This window comes from Natator depressus, chromosome 13 (assembly GCF_965152275.1).
Source record: "Natator depressus isolate rNatDep1 chromosome 13, rNatDep2.hap1, whole genome shotgun sequence".
NCBI lineage: Eukaryota > Metazoa > Chordata > Testudines > Cheloniidae > Natator > Natator depressus.
The window spans coordinates 42,068,531-42,088,096 of NC_134246.1; the positions used below are offsets into that span (position 1 = coordinate 42,068,531).

General features: G+C 54.6%; 1 protein-coding gene across 4 annotated transcripts; it reads left to right on the forward strand.

The window, feature by feature from the left end:
* The first annotated feature begins 459 nt into the window (after positions 1–459).
* HNRNPC (heterogeneous nuclear ribonucleoprotein C) lies at positions 460–18,422 on the forward strand. 4 transcript variants are annotated; one of them, XM_074969361.1, is made up of 9 exons: positions 460–578; positions 3,564–3,589; positions 14,391–14,654; positions 15,800–15,914; positions 16,457–16,504; positions 17,027–17,187; positions 17,627–17,740; positions 17,947–18,104; positions 18,185–18,422. In XM_074969361.1, the coding sequence occupies exons 3-9, from the start codon at positions 14,414–14,416 to the stop codon at positions 18,266–18,268; spliced, it is 921 nt and encodes a 306-aa protein (XP_074825462.1). In that variant the 5' UTR covers positions 460–578; positions 3,564–3,589; positions 14,391–14,413; the 3' UTR covers positions 18,269–18,422. The 4 variants fall into 4 exon arrangements, with proteins under 4 accessions (XP_074825462.1, XP_074825465.1, XP_074825464.1 ...); XM_074969364.1 differs by having other exon boundaries at positions 15,800–15,875; XM_074969363.1 differs by having other exon boundaries at positions 17,627–17,728; positions 18,185–18,420.
* Positions 18,423–19,566: the final 1,144 nt, after the last annotated feature.

The following is a 19,566-nucleotide window of genomic DNA, read 5'->3' on the forward strand; positions in this document are numbered from 1 at the left end:
TTCAGTCAATCAGACACAGTTGATTCCGCCTCTTCCTCGACTGCTGCTTATAGGACTTGAACGTGACAGATATGGCAGCCAACCAATGAGGACAAAAGCAGAGCGGTGGTGTGCTAAAAAATACCTTTAACCAATCACAGAGGTCCATAGGCTAGGGCGAGTTCTGATGAGTTGTTCAACCAATCAGAAAGGAAAATTGTTATAGGGACGGTGGGCGGGGGGAATGACAGGCCAGTCAGAGTGGAAAGTTGGAGCAGGGTCGGGGAGTGACACGTTCTTCAGCCAATCGTTATCTTAGTCTCCGTCCCATGTAGGAAAAAGGGGCAAAGCCCACTCCTGGCCTCGCCCTCACCCTCTTTGCTCTCATTGGCCAATATTCTGCTCGACTTCCATACTAGCCAATTACTGCTGAGAAAGGGGTTTCCCGCCCTCCAATGGGGGCGTGAAGGGGGCGGGCACAGATTAGGCCGGGCTGCGCGGCGCAGAGGGCGGCGTGGACGCCATTTTGTGAGGAGCTCGGAGTGGGGCGGCTGCGGAGAGATAGTGAGAGTGACGCGGAGCCGTATTGGGGTCTAGCGGTGAGTGAGTCGTTCGGGAGCCTTTCCTGAGGGTTAATGGTGCGGTCCTGTCCCGGGAGGGGCGGGGGCATCTCTCCGGCCGGTGACGGTGGGGGTTGGGGCTCGACACGCATATCCCCCCCTTCCCCGGGGGAATGGCGTGGCCCTGGAGCGGGGGCGGCGGGGACGACACGACACACACAGTCTCCTCCCCAGGTAATGGGGCGGGGACGACACATTCTTCTCCAGAAATAGTGGGTGGGAGGATATCTTGCTCCTCTCGCGGTAATGATGAGGGGCTGGAGGGACACACCACACATTCCTCTCCGGTAACCGTGGGTGGGACGACGTCTTGCGCCCCCCTCCTCCGGTAATTGTGCGGTCCCGGGGAGGGAAATCTACACTTTTGGGGGGAAGGCCAGTGCCGGAAATGGGGGTGACCTAATGGTCTGTTCCAGGGGGGAGATTTTTCTCTTCTGCCGGGGCGGGTAATGGCGCTGCCGAAACAGAAAATCTGTTTGTTCCCTGGAACTCGGAGATCAGGATGCGGGGGGGGGAGGTCGGGAAAACTGGCAGTGTAAATATCCTGCCTCTGGCGACCCCCCCCCGGGGGGGGGAAAAATACACGTCCTAGTGAAAAGAAAAGGAGTACTTGTGCCACCTTAGAGACTAACCAATTTATTTGAGCATAAGCTTTCGTGAGCTACAGCTCACTTCATCTCCGTCCTGCCCCTTTGGAAGAGACCAAGATGGGGGCGGGGGAGTGCCCGAATTTGCGATAACTCACTTGGTATGTGTTCTCTCCGGTCCCAGGAGAAACCAGTGCCACCTTGCAGGGGGAGGAGGGCTAACCCCACATGCATCCCCCTTTGTGCTGACTCCCGTGGCTGAGATGGCCGAGACCTGGAGGTTGGTGGGAGGGGTGTCTGGGCTGGGCTGCCGTCTCCTTCCCCCAGGATGTCAGAATGGGGGGAGCCCAGATGTGCCTGTGGTGGGCGGGGGCCCTGCATGAGGGTGCACAGATTGCCTCCATGGTCAGGGTCGGCTGGTACATATGCTCTGCAACACATACACCTTGTCTGGGTCACTTGTGATGGTACTCCCATGGCAGGGAGGGGCAGCTAGCCCCCTTATCATCTCTGGTTCAAGAAGTGTCTGTAAATGGTCCCTGGGCACAAACATCACTGCAGGGATTTGGGCAGCTGATGCGAATCTGGGCTGTGTCTGTGTCTACATGGGAGGTACCATCTAACCAAACTTTGTGTGAAACAGCAGGCATTTGGTGTCTGTTGTGACTCCAAACCAGACAGTGTCAGCCTCCCCACTATCACACCACCTCTCTGGGGTGACAGCGGGCTGGGGAAACAACCTGTGGAGCTCAAATCCTAGAGGCATGGCCTCGTGTAGACATTCTTGTTATGGGGGAGGGAGGGATAGCTCAGTGGTTTGAGCATTGGCCTGCTAAACCCAGGCTCCTTGAGGGGGCGATTTGGGGCAAAAATTGGGGATTGGCCCTGCTTTGAGCAGGGGGTTGGACTAGATGACCTCCTGAGGTCCCTTCCAACCCTGGTATTCTAATAATAAACATAGCAATAGGTGAGAGTGAGAGGATCCTGTCCCCCTATGCTGTAGGGTGGGACTCTGCCTTATTCCTAGTGATCAGAGATGGTTTGAAGGAGAGAGTGACTTACAGTGTGACTTATGCTGGGGTAATGCAGACCCCGCAGTTCAGGCTGTCCCTGAACCATGCCAGGGGAGCATGTGGTGGTAGTGTATACTAAAGGCACAGGACACTTCCTTTCCCAATGTTTCCCCCCACTACACTTCTGCACATCTAATCCACTTTCTCTGTCTGTGTTCTGAACCAGTGTGGTAATGAGCCCATCTACCCTGGGATCCTCCCCATCCATGCTGGATCAGATAGATGGGCTCATGTAGACAGGTATCTCTTTCACATCATATCCACGGCCCCTAGGGCCACAGGGCAGTGGGCCCACCTAGCCTGGTATCCCATCTCCAGCTATATCTAATGCTGGTCTCTTCAGAGAGAGAGAGAGAAGGCAGTCTCATCCCCTTTTCCAGTAACAAGTCACCTTCCGTAATACCTGACAGGGAGGGGAAGGGGATATTTTCTTCCAACCCCAAAAGGCTGTGGTGCCTCAAACCCCCACATTCCTGGAGTTCCAGTTAACTGACTTGCAGGTTCCTCTCCCCATCTTCTGTCAGGATTGGCTCCAGCATATATATGTTCTCCTTCCCTTCGCCCTCATTGCCTCATGGTGTGTGAACATGATGCACCTCCACTTGAAGCTGCCTCCTGCCACAAGCTCACAGATGTCTGTGTACTCACAAGTCATCTGAGCTGCTTCCTTGGTGACAGGGAGAAGCAGAGATACTAAGATAGAGACAGTTTCATCGTACCCAGAGCCCTAACTGAACTAGGGCAGCTGTGAGCTTGGGGCCCCCTGGGAGGTAGGCAGATCTCTTGGCGGGCGAGTGGGAGATGCGTGCAGTGTTTCTGAGGAACCCTGACTCAATCTGTCCCTTCTCCTTTCACAGGGCAGCGAGGCGAAACCCCATCCCTTCTCACTGGAGCTCAGCTTCGTTTTAACCCCCCCTCCCCACACATGCACACCTCCCAATTTTATAGAGCCATTTTAACGGTGTCCCTGTGGCCTAGCGCTCCCTGCGCCAAACCGGAGCTGGATTTAAGATGTAATTTTTAAAGTCTCTATCTCTATTTTTTCTGCAGCAGCTGGGGTAGGTGAGGAGCCTTTTCGCCCCTCATAAGCTGACCTCTCCTCGGGTATTTTTAGAGTGAAATGATGATGTGCAAAGGGCTGTGATTGTCTCCTACCGAGAGCTCTCCCCAGGCGGTTCTGTGGTAACTGAGCTGGAACAGAGAGAGAGAGAGAGGGAGAGAACAGAAATGATCGTTGCTGACTTGACGTTTTGGCACCTCCCGTTTTTCTAATCTGGGCTATTTTTATTTTTGTTTTTTTACAGTGAGATTTTTTTGATCTTCAGCTACAGTAAGTTATTCCAATTTTTTTTTCCATTTTTCCTGCCTTTCCACTGATTTCCTTTTTATTGTTGTTGCTAGTTACTATTACTATTATACTACTATAATGCTGATGACTTGACTATGCTGATATGTTGCTGATGGTGATGATAATGACACTGCTGATTTTTAACCGGATGAAATCGAGTTTTTCTGAGTGTTCCTGACTGTGGAAGGTTTTTAAATTTTTAAAGTGGATTGATCACGCTAACTCTTTTTTTTCCCCCCTGACTGCCTGGCTGCTGAGAGTGGGACCTGGTTTCTCCTGAATTGTTTTAGAACATCTCTGGAAGTCTGTATTTTTTTTTATTTTTTTATTTTTTATTTTTAATCTTTCATTTGTACAATTTTTAAACTGTTGCTGCAATATGATATCTGTGGTGCTTATCGCTCCTGATAGCGATGGCCCTTCCCCAAACAGCCCCTCTCCTCCTTTGACCCCCAAATCCTCCTCCCGCTCTTCCTCTACGCCGTCCTTCCCTCACAAACAACCCACCACAACGACATGGACACCCAGCCCGGAGCAGCAGCGGCAGCTGGTGGTACCACGTGCGGCGCAGATACAAATCCATCCTGGGCCATGGTAAGAGGTGTGAGGGCCAATAGGTTTTATTGCAAGCTTCAGCAGCCAGAATTAAAGGCCCTGGCATGGAGGAGGCATTGTTGTGTGTGCCAATGTTGTGTCTCAGGCATGGTCCAAGGTTAGCTTGCTGCAGAGACGTGCATTAGCAGAGCTGCAGGGGGCGGGGGGTTTTGCCATGGCAAGGGCCATGGTTATGTGGCTCTGGTGGTGGGAGGGGAAAGACACAGCCTGCTTGGTTATCACGGCTGATAAGTGTGGTCACATTTCAACCTCCACAAGCTGCGTCACAAGAAGAGTTCTGGGTTTGAGAGAGACAGAGGAAGGGAAGCCATGTAAATCCTGTTCTCAACACACAACTAGTCAGGCTCAGCTCCCCCAGACGTGCAGCCTTCCAGCATCCATGAACCTTTCTGCTGCTCTCCTCAGATGTCCCTTTCAGTGAGGAGCATGGAGCTGAGCACAGGATCCCAGGTGGGATCTTCTGGACCTGTGTATAGAGGTACTCTCCCGTCCCTGCTCTGGGACCAGAGGCCTTTGTGTTTAAGAGTCTTGGACCTGAGTGCCAGGTCCCAGATGGGGTCTCCCTAGAGCTGTATGTAGGTTGTTCTCCCTTTTCTTGTCTGTGGTTGGTATGTGCAGAAGCAGCAGGGGGTTGAACCACCTCTGGGGATGGAGCATGCTGACCTCACCACTCAGTGACATGCTCTCAAGTCCTGGAGTCCTCACCAAGCTCTGCTGAGGTCCCTCAATCCTGACTTGCAGCCGCCCCTGCTATTTTAGTCCAAGGGCTTCTGTAGCAGGGATTGCCAGTAGCACCATGTTTGTTGTATGGTCCTTGAGCTCCTGGCAGGTGCTCAGTCTGGCCTGTTGAAATGCAGGTGTGTTAATCTCACCAGCTCCCAATGCTTTGACCTTTTGGGGTGTGGGGCTGTGTTTGGGTGTGGAGGGCAACAATCTTCTGTGCAGCAGAGCTGAGTGTAAAGGGTGAATCCCATCCTGAGAGATGGGGACAGTTCTCAAGAAGTCTTCCGGACCTCTGTTCCCTTCCCCTCCCAGCCCCCTGCAGCTCCATGAAAGAGCATCCCCTTCATCAGAGGCAAGTGGAAACAAAGCTGCGCTCCATCTCCGTGTTGTGCAGCATTGCCCCCATGCTGATCCCTGCCTCCTACTCGTGATGTACAGTGCCTGTATGCTGCCCTAGGCCCATCATATTCTGTGCAGAAGGGGGTTAAACACCCCCTTCAGATGGGGCAAGTCATTGCTCTTTCATGAAAGGCTTGTTGTCCGTAGGGTGGCTGGGAAGGCATGCACAGAATGTCGGAGAGGGAGAGCACTTGGTGAAGTGCTTGGGTCTCAGGTGAGCCCCTATGTTGCTGGGTGACCCAGGAAGGTCACTCTGCCTCCTTCTTCTGAGTTGGCTGGTGTGGAGCACAAGGCAGGATCTGCATGAGTCCAGCCCCTCACCAATCCCAGTTTGGAAATGGCCTAAGGAAGAAAGGGTCCAGGGTCCACGTGAGCCAAGATAGGGCTGCTCATTCCCATCCAGCCTGTCTGCTTCGCAAAGAGATTGGGACAGCTCCTCATAGAGAATGGAGGGTTACACAACAACGGGTGATAGATCGGATCCTGGTATTTGCAGCCGCATTACAGAACAAAGGGCAGAATTAATGAAATGGAAAGGCAGTTAGTGTGGTGCTGCCAAAAAGGAAATAGTTTCATGCCATGGACACATAGCCAGTGGAACTCCCCATCACATGGTGGCGTTGAGGAGGCCAAGAGGTTGGTAGGGTTCAGGCAGATTGGGCATGTGCATCCAGAGTTCCATTAGCCAGGGTTAAGGCTGGGATAGCCAAAAGTACTGTGGGGGGCTATTGCCCATGTCCCAAACTCCTAGGCTCCTTTTGGAAATCCCAGCCTAAAACCAAGGGTGGAAGGAATCTAAGCTTTCCTCCTTCCGACCCTGGATTGACTCCTAACTGAGGGGGTTGGGGGGAAATTGCCTGCTGCAGGGTTTCTTAGCCCTTCCTCTGAGGTGGTGCCAGGTGATTCTGGGCCAGACAGAGCACTATGTGACTGGATCTGACACTGGCTGTATTCCAGGGTCAGGAAAAGTTGGAGAGCTGGGCAGGTGCCTAGGGCTAGGTGTTGGGCATCTCCTCTCTGTAGGTATTGCAGTCTCTTCTGCAGGCATAGATGCTCTGGGGGCTTGTATACAAAGTGTTACTCATAGACTTGAAGGACAGAAGGAACAATCATGATGATCTAGCTTGACCTCATGCCCATCAGGCTACAGAATCTCACCCATATGCTCCTGTAATAGGCCCGTAACCTCTGGCTGAGTTACTGAAGTTCTCAAATCTTGATTTAAAGACTTCAAGTTACAGAGAAGCCACCATTTACTGTAGTTCAAACTATCAAATGACCCGTGCTCCACATTGCAGAGGAAGGTGTCACGGAGTGTGGGGGAGTCCAGGCCCTGCACCCCTCTTCCTGGGATTCACTGAGACTCTCAGCCAGCCAGTAAAACCGAAGGTTTATTGGACAACAGGAACACAGTCCAAAACAGAGCTTGTGGGGACACCCAGGACCCCTCAGTGAAGTCCTTCTGGGGGAGCAGGGAGCTTAGACCCCAGCCCTGGGGTTCCCTGTGTCCCTCCACCCAGCCCCAAACTGAAACTAAACCCACCGAGCAGGTTCCCTGCTGCAGCCTCCATCCACATTCCTGGGCAGAGGTGTTACCTCCCCCTCCCGGCTCAGGTGACAGGCTCTCAGGTCTCCCGTCCCCAGGGCACATTCCCAGGTCAACACTCCCCCCTCCCTGCTGCGTCACATCCTCACATCTCTCCCCCCTTCGAGACTGAACTGAGCGGGGTCACTGTGACCAGTGACCTGGGGAAGTTCGGGGCCCCCTCTCCGGGACAGCGCATCCGCTATCAGGTTGGCACTTCCCTTCACGTGGACCACGTCCATGTCGTAATCCTGCAGGAGCAGGCTCCACCTCAGGAGCTTGGCGTTGGCTCCTTTCATCTGGTGCAGCCAGGTCAGGGGAGAGTGGTCGGTGTAGACGGTGAAGTGTCGCCCGAAGAGATAGGGCTCTAGTTTCTTGAGGGCCCACACCATGGCCAGGCACTCCTTCTCGATGGCCGCGTAGTGTTGCTCCCGGGGTAGCAACTTCTTGCTCAGGTACACGATGGGGTGTCTCTCCCCCTTTTCATCCTCCTGCATTAACACCGCCCCCAGTCCCGTGTCGGAGGCGTCGGTGAACACCACAAAGGGCTTGTCAAAGTCTGGGTTTGCTAGAACTGGGCCACTGACCAGAGCCTCCTTCAGCGCCCGGAAAGCCTCCTGGCACTGCTCGGTCCAGACCACCTTGTCTGGCTTCCCCTTCTTGCATAGCTCAGTGATGGGGGTGGCTATGGCGCTAAAGTGGGGCACAAATCTTCGGTAGTATCCTGCCATCCCAATAAAGGCTTGGACCTGCTTTTTGGTGTGGGGAGCGGGCCAGTCTCTGATCACCTCCACCTTGGCCGGTTCCGGCTTTAGGCGGCCGCTCCCCACCTGATGGCCCAGGTAAGATACTTCAGCCATCCCCACCTTGCACTTCTCCGCTTTGACAGTCAGCCCAGCCCCCTGGAGTCGGTCCAGCACTTGTCTAACCTGGGACACGTGGTCCTCCCAGGTCTGGCTAAAGACACAGATGTCGTCAATATACGCCACGGCAAAACTCTCCATCCCCCTCAGGAGCTGGTCCACCAGGCGCTGGAAGGTGACCGGCGCTCCCTTGAGGCCGAAAGGCAGGGTCAGAAACTCATAGAGCCCCAGAGGGGTGATAAAGGCCGATTTCAGCTGGGCATCTGCATCCAGCGGCACTTGCCAGTAGCCTTTTGTAAGGTCCATGGTGGTAAGGTACCGAGCTCCTCCCAGCTTGTCTAGGAGCTCGTCCGGCCTGGGCATGGGGTAGGCATCCGATACAGTGATGGCATTGAGCTTCCGATAGTCCACACAGAACCGGACTGACCCATCCTTTTTGGGGACCAGCACCACCGGCGAGGCCCAAGGGCTGGCCGATGGCTGGATCACCCCCAAAGCCAGCATGTCCCGGACCTCTCTTTCCAGGTCCTGAGCAGTTTTCCCTGTGACTCGGAAGGGGGAGCATCTTATCGGCGGGTGCGACCCTGTCTGCACCCGGTGGACAGTCAGATTAGTGCGTCCAGGCTGGTTGGAAAACAGCTGTCGGTACGGATGCAGCACCCCCCTGACCTCAGCTTGCTGGGCAGGGGTGAGCTGATCCGAGAGGGGGATTGTTTCCAGGGGGGAACCAGCTCTGGTCCCAGGGAATAGATCTACTAAAGGGTCATCTCCCTGCTCCTCCCACTGACCACACACAGCTAACACCACATTCCCCCTGGCATAATATGGCTTCATCATATTCACATGGTACACCCGGCGGTGATGGGCCCGGTTCGACAGCTCCACCACATAGTTTACCTCATTGAGCTGCTTGACGACCTTGAACGGGCCCTCCCAGGCGGCCTGTAGTTTGTTCTTTCTCACGGGGATGAGAACCATCACCTGATCCCCGGTGGCGTAGGCACGGGCCCGCGCCGTGCGGTCATACCAGACCTTCTGCTTCCTCTGGGCTCTGGCCAGATTCTCCCTGGCCAGGCCCATGAGTTCAGCCAGTCTCTCTCGGAAGGTCAGGACATACTCCACCACTGACTCTCCATCGGGAGTGGCCTTCCCCTCCCACTCGTCTCTCATCAGGTCCAGGGGGCCCCTCACCCTCCTTCCATATAACAGTTCGAAAGGCGAAAATCCGGTAGACTCCTGGGCCACCTCCCTGTACGCGAACAGCAGGTGAGGTAAGTACTTGTCCCAATCCTGCGGGTGCTGGTTCATAAAGGTTTTCAGCATCATCTTTAGCGTCCCGTTAAACCTCTCCACCAGTCCATTGGACTGGGGGTGATACGCTGAGGCCCAGTCATGCCGGACCCCACATTTCTCCCACAAGCACCGGAGCAGGGCCGACATGAAGTTGGAGCCTTGGTCTGTCAAGACTTCCCTGGGGAACCCCACTCGGCTGAAAATGGTCAGGAGCGCATCTGCCACGGTGTCTGCTTCAATGGAAGCTAAGGGCACTGCCTCGGGGTAGCGGGTGGCGAAATCTACCACCACCAGAATGTATTTCTTCCCCGACCGGGTCGTCTTGCTGAGAGGCCCCACGATGTCCATGGCCACCTTCTGGAAAGGCTCCTCTATGATGGGCAAAGGTCTCAACGCCGCTTTCCCCTTGTCCCGGGCCTTCCCCACCCTCTGACAGGGGTCACAGGATCGGCAATACTGCCGGACGGTGGTAAAGACCCCGGGCCAGTAAAAGTTCTGTAGCAACCTCTGCCGGGTGCGTCGGATTCCCTGGTGCCCTGCGAGGGGGATGTCATGGGCCAGGGACAGGAGCTTGCGGCGGTACTTCTGGGGGACCACCAGCTGCCTCCTGATCCCACAGGACTCCCCTTCCCCTGGGGGAGCCCATTCTCGGTACAGGAACCCCTTCTCACACAGGAACCTCTCCTGGCAGCCTCTCCTCATGGTCCGTCCCTCACTGAGGTCGGCCAGGTCCCTGAGCTTCTGCAAGGAGGGATCTTTCCTCAACTCGGCCTGGAACTCAGCGGCTGGGGAAGGGATGGGGCCCGGTTCCCCCTCCGTGGCCAGGTCTGAGGCCGCAGCCTCTCTGAGCCGTGCCCCTCGGCGCTCCCTCCCCACCCGAGTAGGGTCTCGCGCCTCCAGTGTGGTACCCTCCCCAGGGTCAGGTCGCAGTGCCCCTCGCCGGCTCTGGCTACGGGTCACAACCAGGGCGGTCTGGGGGTCGCTTGGCCAGTCCTCTAGGTCTCCCCCCATCAAAACTTCAGTGGGCAAATGGTGGTGTACCCCCACATCCTTGGGGCCCTCCTTGGTCCCCCATTTCAGGTGTACCCTTGCCACGGGCACCTTAAATGGGGTCCCGCCCACCCCCGTCAGGGTCAGGTAGGTGTTGGGCACCACCCGATCTGGGGCCACCACCTCGGGCCGGGCCAGCGTCACCTCCGCGCCCGTATCCCAGTATCCATTGACCTTCCTCCCATCCACCTCCAGGGGAACAAGGCACTCTCTCCGGAGGGACAGCCCCGCACCCACCCTGTAAACCGAGCACCCTGAGTCCAGAGCCTCCAGCCCTCTGGCGGGGCTGGCTGGGGGTACTCTTCCCTCCTGAGCAGGTGGCAAACTGGTAGCCCCCCTTTCCTGGGTCGCCTGCCCCTCGTCCAGCTGAGTCCCTACCCAGTTAACCCTGGGTAGGTTGGGTCTGCTCAGTTTGTCCCTGAGCCCGGGGCACTGGGCCCGTACGTGGCCTCTCTGGCCACAGTGATAGCAGCTCAGGTCACGTTGGTCCCCTCGAACGGGTCGGAGGGGCCCGACACCAGGCGTTCCCCTTTGGAGGGGGTTCTCCCTATTTCCCCGCTGGGAGGCCCCATGGTGACTCTCTCTCTGCATCGGGGGGGGGCCTGTTCTTTTGGGACTCCTCCCGGCTACCCCCTGACCGACTGTTCACAAACTCGTCGGCCAGCTGCCCTGCATGCTGGGGGTTCGCGAGCTTTTTGTCCACCAGCCACAGCCTCAGGTCGGAAGGGCACTGTTCATACAGGTGCTCCAGTACAAACAGGTCAAGCAGGTCCTCTTTAGTTTGGGCCCCCGCTGTCCACTTGCGGGCATATCCCTGCATCCTGTTGACCAGTTGTAGGTAGGTGACCTCAGGCGTTTTACGCTGACTCCGGAACCTTCTCCGGTACATCTCGGGGGTCAGCCCAAACTCACGGAGCAGGGCCTGTTTGAACAGTTCATAGTCCCCTGCCTCTGCCCCTGTCATCCGGCTGTAGACCTCCACGGCTTTGGGGTCCAGTAAGGGGGTGAGGAACTGGAGCCTGTCTGCAGGGTCAACCCTGTGCAGCTCGCAGGCATTCTCAAAGGCCGTCAGGAAGCTATCTATGTCCTCCCCCTCCTTCCGCTGGGCCAGGAAGCACTTATCAAAGCTCCTTGCAGTCTTGGGTCCCCCCTCACTCACCGCAGCCGGGGCCCCACTGCTCCTCAGCCTGGCCAGCTCCAGTTCATGCTGTCTTTGTTTCTCCTTCTCCTGCTGCTCATGTTGACGCTCCCTCTCCTTCTCCTGACGCTCCCTCTCCTTCTCCTGACGCTCCCTCTCCTTCTCCTCCTGCTCATGTTGACGTTGTTTCTCCTTCTCCTCCTGCTCATGTTGACGTTGTTTCTCCTCATGTTGACGTTGTTTTTCATGATCCTCCAGCTCCCTCATTTTCCTCTCCCTCTCCCATTCCAGCCGCATCCGCTCCAGGGATGGGGAGCTCCGCTGGGAGGATCCCCTGCTGGCTGCTGGGGTCAGGGGGCCCTCGGTATTCGCTGGGCTTCCCACAACCCCTCCCCCAGGCATAGGTAGGAAGGGTCTCGGGGTGTCCTGGGCAGCAGTCTGACCCCTCCCAGCCTGGTCAGGCCCCAGGGCCCACGCTGCGTCCGCCGGGCGGCTTCCCTCAGGGACAGGGATCGGGTCATCCAAGCGATCCCTCTCCTCCAGCTGGGCAATCAGCTGTTCCTTGGTGGACCTCCCGACGCGCAGCCCCCTCTGCCTGCACAGCTCCACCAGGTCGCTCTTAAGGCGTTTAGCGTACATCTCCTGGCTGGCCACTTGCAGGCCGGGCAGCTGTCCACGGTTTCCAGGAAAAGCCCCTAGTGTGCCAGTCCTTCTTGAGGTCACCACCTCTTTGCCAGGGTCGAGCTGCAGACTCCTCCGCCCCTGGGACCGCTCGCTGCAATCCCCTGGGGGACCCTGTTACTGCAAAAGTCCTTCTCTCTGGTGACACACTCCCAGGGGTTAACCGCCCCCTGAAACCGTCTCTCTCTGAATCTTCAGCACGCCTGGTCCCCGTCAATCCCCCTTCGTTTTACTGTTCCCCAGTCACTTACTGCAGGAAGCGCCGTTCACGGGGTGCAGTAGATCCCACCGCTGCCACCAGTTGTCACGGAGTGTGGGGGAGTCCAGGCCCTGCACCCCTCTTCCTGGGATTCACTGAGACTCTCAGCCAGCCAGTAAAACCGAAGGTTTATTGGACAACAGGAACACAGTCCAAAACAGAGCTTGTGGGGACACCCAGGACCCCTCAGTGAAGTCCTTCTGGGGGAGCAGGGAGCTTAGACCCCAGCCCTGGGGTTCCCTGTGTCCCTCCACCCAGCCCCAAACTGAAACTAAACCCACCGAGCAGGTTCCCTGCTGCAGCCTCCATCCACATTCCTGGGCAGAGGTGTTACCTCCCCCTCCCCCTCCTGGCTCAGGTGACAGGCTCTCAGGTCTCCCGTCCCCAGGGCACATTCCCAGGTCAACACTCCCCCCTCCCTGCTGCGTCACATCGTCACAGAAGGTGACACCCGCGCCCCCCCCCCCCCCCCCAGTCTCTGCCAATCTGTTCTGGGGGGACATTACTTCCTGACCCCAAATGTGGCGTTTAGACTCTGAGCATGTGGGCAAGATCCACCAGGCAGACACCTGGGAAAGAACTCTCTCTAGTAACTCAGCCCTTCCCATCTAGTGTTTCATTTCTGACTGTTGGGGATATTTGCTAATAGAAGTCACAGATGGGCCTTTTGCCATTTTAGGCAGCCTTATATCATCCCTTCCATAAACTTGTAAAGCTCGGTCTTGAAACAAATTAGTGTTTTTTGGCTCCACTTCTCCCCTTGGCAAGGGGTCTTGGAGTCATTTTGGATAGTTCTCTGAAAACATCCACTCAATGTGCAGTGGCAGTCAAAAAAGCAAACAGAATGTTGGGAATCATTAAGAAAGGGTAGATAAGACAGAAAATATATTTCTTATATATAAATCCATGGTACACCCACATCTTGTATACTGCATGCAGATGTGGTCACCCCATCTCAAAAAATATATATTGGACTTGGAAAAGGTTTAGAAAAGGGCAAGAAAAATGATTAGGGGTTTGGAACAGCTGCTGTATGAGGAGAGATTAATAAAACAGGGACTTTTCAGCTTGGAAAAGAGACGACTAAGGGGGGGATATGATAGAGGTCTATAAAATCATTACTGGTGTGGAGAAAGTAAATAAGGAAGTGTTATTTACTCCTCATAACACAAGAACTAGGGACCATCAAATGAAATTAATAGGCAGCAGGTTTAAAACAAAAGGAAGTATTTTTTCACGCAATGCACAGTCAACTTGTGGAACTCCTTGCCAGAGGATGTTGTAAATGCCAAGACTGTAACAGGATTCAAAAAAGAACTAGATAGATTCATGGAAGATAGGTCCATCAATGGCTATTAGCCAGGATGGGCAGGGGTGGTGTCCCTACCCTCTGTTTGCCAGAAGCTGGGAATGGGCGACAGGGGATGGATCACTTGCTGATTACCTGTTCTGTTCATTCCCTCTGGGGCACCTAGCATTGGCCACTGTCGGAAAACAGGATACTGGGCTAGGTGGTCCTTTGATCTGACCCAGTATGGCCATTCTTATGGTCTTCCAGAACTTCAATCCTATGATGGTTACAAACCTGTCTCTCATTTCGAGCCTAAACTTGTTGATGGCCAGTTTATATCCATTTGTTCTTGTGCCAACATTGGCTCTTAACTAAAATAACTCCTCTTCCTCCCTGGTGTTTATCCCTCTGATGTATTTATAGAGATCAGTCACATCTCCCCTCAGCCTTTGTTAGGCTAAATGAGGCAAGCTCCTTAAGTCTCCCCTCATAAGGTAGGTTCTCCATTCCTCTGATCATCCTAGCAGGCTTTCTCTGGACCTGTTCCAGTTTGAATGCATCTTTCTTAAACATGGGAGACCAGAATTGCACACCGTATTCCAAATGAGCTCTCACCAATGCCTTGTACAATGGTAATTCTAAAAGGGGGTGGATCTGGCTGTTCCCGGATCACTGTGTAGCCATGACCAGACCTTCCAATTGCTCGCCCAAGTCTAATTGTGTGACTCGTGTTGTGACTGGAGGTTCTGAGATCGCGGTCCCTTTTCATAAAGAACTTGGATGCCTGGATGGAAGGCAGTGGAGATGGGACCTGGCTGTGAGATGCAGGGAGATGGGGTGTGTTCATTCCTGTGACTGTCCCTCTGATCAGCTCTCCCCACCCCAGCAGGTCCGTGCTGCGTGTGAGACATGGCCAGCAACGTCACCAACAAGACAGACCCGCGCTCCATGAACTCGCGTGTATTCATCGGGAATCTCAACACACTGGTGGTGAAGAAGTCTGATGTGGAGGCTATCTTCTCTAAGTATGGCAAAATTGTGGGCTGCTCTGTGCACAAGGGCTTTGCCTTCGTGCAGTACGTCAACGAGCGGAATGCCCGCGCTGCTGTGGCCGGGGAGGATGGCCGGATGATCGCAGGCCAGGTTCTAGGTGAGCGCCTCCTGGCTGCATCCCTAACTCAGATCAGACACCCCTTCATGCACAGTGAGGAGTATCACGGGGTTAGCACAGGCAAGGTCCTAGGTGAGCGCCTCCTGGCTGCATCCCTAACCCAGACCAGACAGTCCCCCAGCCTCACATACTTGGGAGATGTTAGGGATAGCATTGGCCTGGTCCCAGGTGAGCACCTCCTGCCTGCCCTAAACCTACCGTACCATACCAGGGAGATTGCTGGCCAGACCCTTGGTGGGTGTCCCCAAGTTGTGCCTCCTGCCTCATCTGCACGCACTGCAGAGGATAAGCTGATCACCAGCCAGGTTCTGTGAGAGCTTCACCCAACACTCCCACCCTGGCTAGTTGTTCAGCTGTTGAGGTGCCCCCCTGCAGCACCTGGTCACAGGAGCTAGGAGGGAGCAGGAGAAATGTGAACATGGAATAGATGGGGGTGGGTCGGGAGCTGGGATGGGGGGGTTCCCAGAGTGGCAGGTTTCTGACCCTCTGCAGATATCTGATACAAGAGATGCCGCTGCCTCTTCCACCAGGGCTCAGGTTTATCTCAGAAGCTGTTAGAGGCACTGGCCAGCAGCCAACAGTGACCTAGTGCTGATCTGTCAAGGGAGGTGGGTATGATGGTCAAGAGGTCTTGGGCACAGGGGTGTGAATCAGAGGGTGTCTGTGGGGCTCTGTGGAGACTGAGGCACCCATTATGCAGTCTGCCCCTTTCCCTGTTGCCAGTGCATGGCCGGGTCACTGACACACACAGGCCCTGTTGCAAGCTGGATACACTGTAATCGCAGTCTGCAGTTGGGAATTTTCTCTGGGCAAGCCTTCCCTGTGTGGGGAGCCTTCCCATTGCTTGGCCCCTGTGGTGTGTGTCTGCTTCCCCACTGCCAGCTGTTCCCCATGGCCCGTTTGGTGGGACTGGGTACTGAGTTGTGCTGGAGAGGGACATGGATCATGCTGTCACTTCATGCCTGTGAGCTGCACTGGTCAGAGCTAGCACTCCAGTGGGAGAGATTGGCTCTGATCCAGGAGCTGTCCCCTATGGGCCTGGCTCCAGTCAGTTGAAGTGTTTAGTTCCTCACACCAATGAGGAGTAGGGGTGTCTGCTCAGCATATGTCTGCTTCTCTCTCAGACATCAACCTGGCGGCTGAGCCGAAGGTGAATCGGGGCAAGGCGGGCGTGAAGCGGTCGGCAGCGGAGATGTACGGGTCAGTAGCTGCACCACCTTCTCCGTCCCCTCTAGTCAGGTCGGGACCCTTATGTTTTTTTATATCGCGTTTATGCCCTGCGTGGGCACCTCTTCTCTCTGTCTCTTTCTGTCTCCCAGAGGTGGGGAGGGATGTCAGGAAGTGGCTGCACATTAGATGCCTCCCTTGGGTGTCTCGGGCTGCCTAGGCCCCTGCCCCAATTGTGTGAATTGCTGTGGCTCCCTGTGTGTGGGAGGTCCTGCCCAGGCCCGTCCCAGCTCATCTCACGTGGCACTGGGTAGCAGGCTAGCTGGAGAGACAGGTGCTGGTAGCTTTGCTCAGCAAAGCTACCCCTTCCTCCTGCAGCATGGCTCCTTGTGTGTGTATAACTTGCACTCAGAAGCCAGTGAGTCCCTTAGGCTGGGCTTCTGGGTCCTATCTCCCTCCATGAGGAGCAGGTTCGGTGCAGCAGCACCTCTTTCTCCACTTCCTCAGCAGGGTCCCTCCTCACCATCATCTCCTCCTCCTTCTCTTCTCCTCCCCCCCCCCCCCCCCCGGCTATCTGCCCATCCTGACCATGTCTCATGGGCTTTCTCTTCCAGGTCCTCCTTCGACCTGGACTATGATTTCCAGCGGGATTACTATGACAGGTATGTTGAGTGTCCTGGGAGGATGACAATAAGCTTTAACACTGCACACACAATCTCTCAGGGAGCGTAGATGCCACTGTAACACTCTATTTGACCATAAGCTTTCGTGAGCTACAGCTCACTTCATCGGATGCATACTGTGGAAAGTATAGAAGATCTTTTATACACACAAAGCATGAAAAAATGGGGGTTTACCACTACAAAAGGTTTTCTCTCCCCCCACCCCACTCTCCAAGTAAACCTTTTGTAGTGGTAAACACCCATTTTTTCATGCTTTGTGTGTATAAAAGATCTTCTATACTTTCCACAGTATGCATCCGATGAAGTGAGCTGTAGCTCACGAAAGCTTATGCTCAAATAAATTGGTTAGTCTCTAAGGTGCCACAAGTACTCCTTTTCTTTTTGCGAATACAGACTAACACGGCTGTTACTCTGAAACCTGTAACACTCTGCAGCTCAGTGTGCAGGTGGGTGCGTGGAGGTCCTGTTGCTCGGGGGTCACTGTTTTCCTCCTGCTCCTAGGATGTACAGCTACCCAGCACGTGTGCCCCCACCTCCCCCCATCGCCCGGGCTGTGGTGCCCTCCAAACGCCAGCGTGTCTCTGGCAACACCTCTCGCCGAGGCAAGAGTGGCTTTAATTCCAAGAGTGGTCAGCGAGGATCATCCTCCAAGTCTGGTAAATGTACGTGTCGGAGCCTGCAGTGCTGACTTCAGGGCCTGGGGCGGGGTCAGACGGGCTGCAGGTGCCAGACTAGGGTGACCAGATATCCTGTTAAAATCGGGACTGTCCCGATTTTAGGTCTTTGTCCCGCGTCCCGACTGATGCACGGTCGGGACGCCATTTGTCCCGATATTGTGGCTTTGGCTGCTCCGGCGTGTGTGTGTTTTTTTTTTTTTTAATTATTTTATTTATTTGCTTCCCCTATGTGTCCCAATATTTTACCCGTTAAATCTGTTCACCCTATGTCAGACCCACCTTGAGTAGTGTGTACTGATACTAACTTTCCCTTCTTGCCAGTGCGGAGTCTAAGGGCCCTGCATTCCAGAGTTGGGGTTGTAGCCTGTACCTTGTTGGGATGGGTTCTAGTGTCAATCAGTCCCCTGCTTCTCTTGGGTTTCAGTGAAAGGTGATGACATCCAGACCATTAAGAAGGAGCTGACCCAGATCAAACAGAAAGTGGATTCGCTGCTGGAGAGCCTGGAGAAGATTGAGAAGGATCAAAGTAAACAGACGGGTGAGAGGGGGGTGGAGAGGGGCGTGGGGCTCTCTTGAGGGACCCATGTTGGTTTGTCCTGGGTGTGGAGCTGTGGCAGGGTTGGGAGAATCTGTCCCCCTCCATGGGGTGTGCTTTGTTCAGGGCAGCCTCAGCTCCCTGGATGGGGGGTGGGCACAAGGCCCTGGGGCAGTGTTTTTCCTGACACCCATCCTCACCCCCTGCAGAGATGAAGAATGAGAAGTCTGAGGAGGAGCAGAGCAGCAGCTCCATGAAGAAGGAGGAGAGCAACGTGAAGATGGAGTCTGAGGCTGGGGCAGACGACTCTGCTGAGGAGGGGGACCTGCTGGATGATGACGATAATGAGGATCGAGGGGATGACCAGGTATGAACCCTGAAGCCAGAGAGAGCCAGGGCAGAGTGGGTGTCACTGTAGCTAATCCCTTCTTGTCCCCTCTCTCTCAGCTGGAATCCATCAAGGGTGACGAGAAGGAGGCGGAGGAAGGAGAGGACGACAGAGACAGTGCCAATGGTGAAGATGACTCCTAAGCCACTGGCGTAACCCCCCAGCAAGGCGCCCACCTGAGATTGAGCCTGTCACTGGCCCCTCCCCAGCCTCCTTCTCACTGCCCGTCCATGTGTTCATGGTGTTGTCTCCTGCCGCACCCCTGGCTCACCCCATAGTTCTGTTAAATCCCCTGTCATTTTCCTCTTTTAATTTTGATACCTCTATGATTTAACAATAAAAAAAGTATGGTTTTTACCTGGTGCATCTACCTGTATCTGTCCACCTGGGGGTACCCTCTGGCCCAGCATATGTAGCGGCATCTGCCACAATGGAGGGAGATTATGGCATAGAGCAACTGGGGGAAGGGGACACTCAGGAGCAGGATGTACCACAAGAAGTTTTTGGTGGGGGATGCATGTCTCCTAGTGCAAGCCAGGGGTTTGTGCACTAGCAGATATCCACTCCTGGAGCTTAGAGTATTGTTTCTCCAAACATAGTATCAGCTGGGCTCAGGCTGCTGCCTTGTCTGCTGGGATGGGAGGTTCAAAGGACACAACCTGATTAAGGACCACTAATGCTTGAGACCCTCATAGTTAATGAATGTGCACCAGAAAAGCAAGGAGGTGGCTGCTGCTTCCGGTTCACATTTGAGACACAGACACCCTGACTCTTCCAACCAAGTTTACCTTTCTGAGGTTAAACACAGGCCTCTGTACTTGTACGGTGGGAGAGAGGAGCATAAATCTGATTGTTCACCCCCTTTTAAGACCAAAATATTGAGAACTTGTCTGTGGGTGAGGGCTGAGATAGCTTGCAAGCTTGTCTTTCACCAGCAGAAGTTGGTCCAATAAAAAAAATCTCACCCACCTTGTGTCTCTAATAGCCTGGGACCAAGACAGCTACAACACCACCACCAGCAGTTCGGTTGTCACGTTTGAGCTGCAGAAAAAGTGAGAATTTCTCATAGATTCTTCTCACTTCAGGTTTTCTCTGTCAAGTTGAAAAACTGTCTTGTGGTTGGGAAGAATGTGTTGATTCATGAGTTTTCTCACGGTCGTTTCATCTAAATACATCTCTTTACCTGTACAGAGCAAAACTCCTGGGAAAAATGTAAGGAAGGATGTCCTCAAAGAGACCCAGGGGATCTAGGTACAAGCCTGTCTTTACTTAAGACTTGCTGTATGACTCAGGGCATCTTGCAGAATCTCTGTGCCTCATTGCTCCAGTGTGGATAATACTGCTCTGTCTCATGGAGCCATGAGGGTGTTTGAGACGCACTAAAGGGGCTTCAATAGGAGGCATCTAAGAAAGTTTGCACCAAGTTCCGTGGATCAGGTAA

Bases quoted from the DNA above. Each gene is read 5' to 3' on its own strand.
- HNRNPC (XM_074969361.1), top strand. From the start codon at position 14,414: ATGGCCAGCAACGTCACCAACAAGACAGACCCGCGCTCCATGAACTCG. The intron at 16,505-17,026 runs GTATGTTGAGTG...TCCTGCTCCTAG, and splicing joins CAGCGGGATTACTATGACAG to GATGTACAGCTACCCAGCAC. The intron at 17,741-17,946 runs GTGAGAGGGGGG...CACCCCCTGCAG, and splicing joins GGATCAAAGTAAACAGACGG to AGATGAAGAATGAGAAGTCT.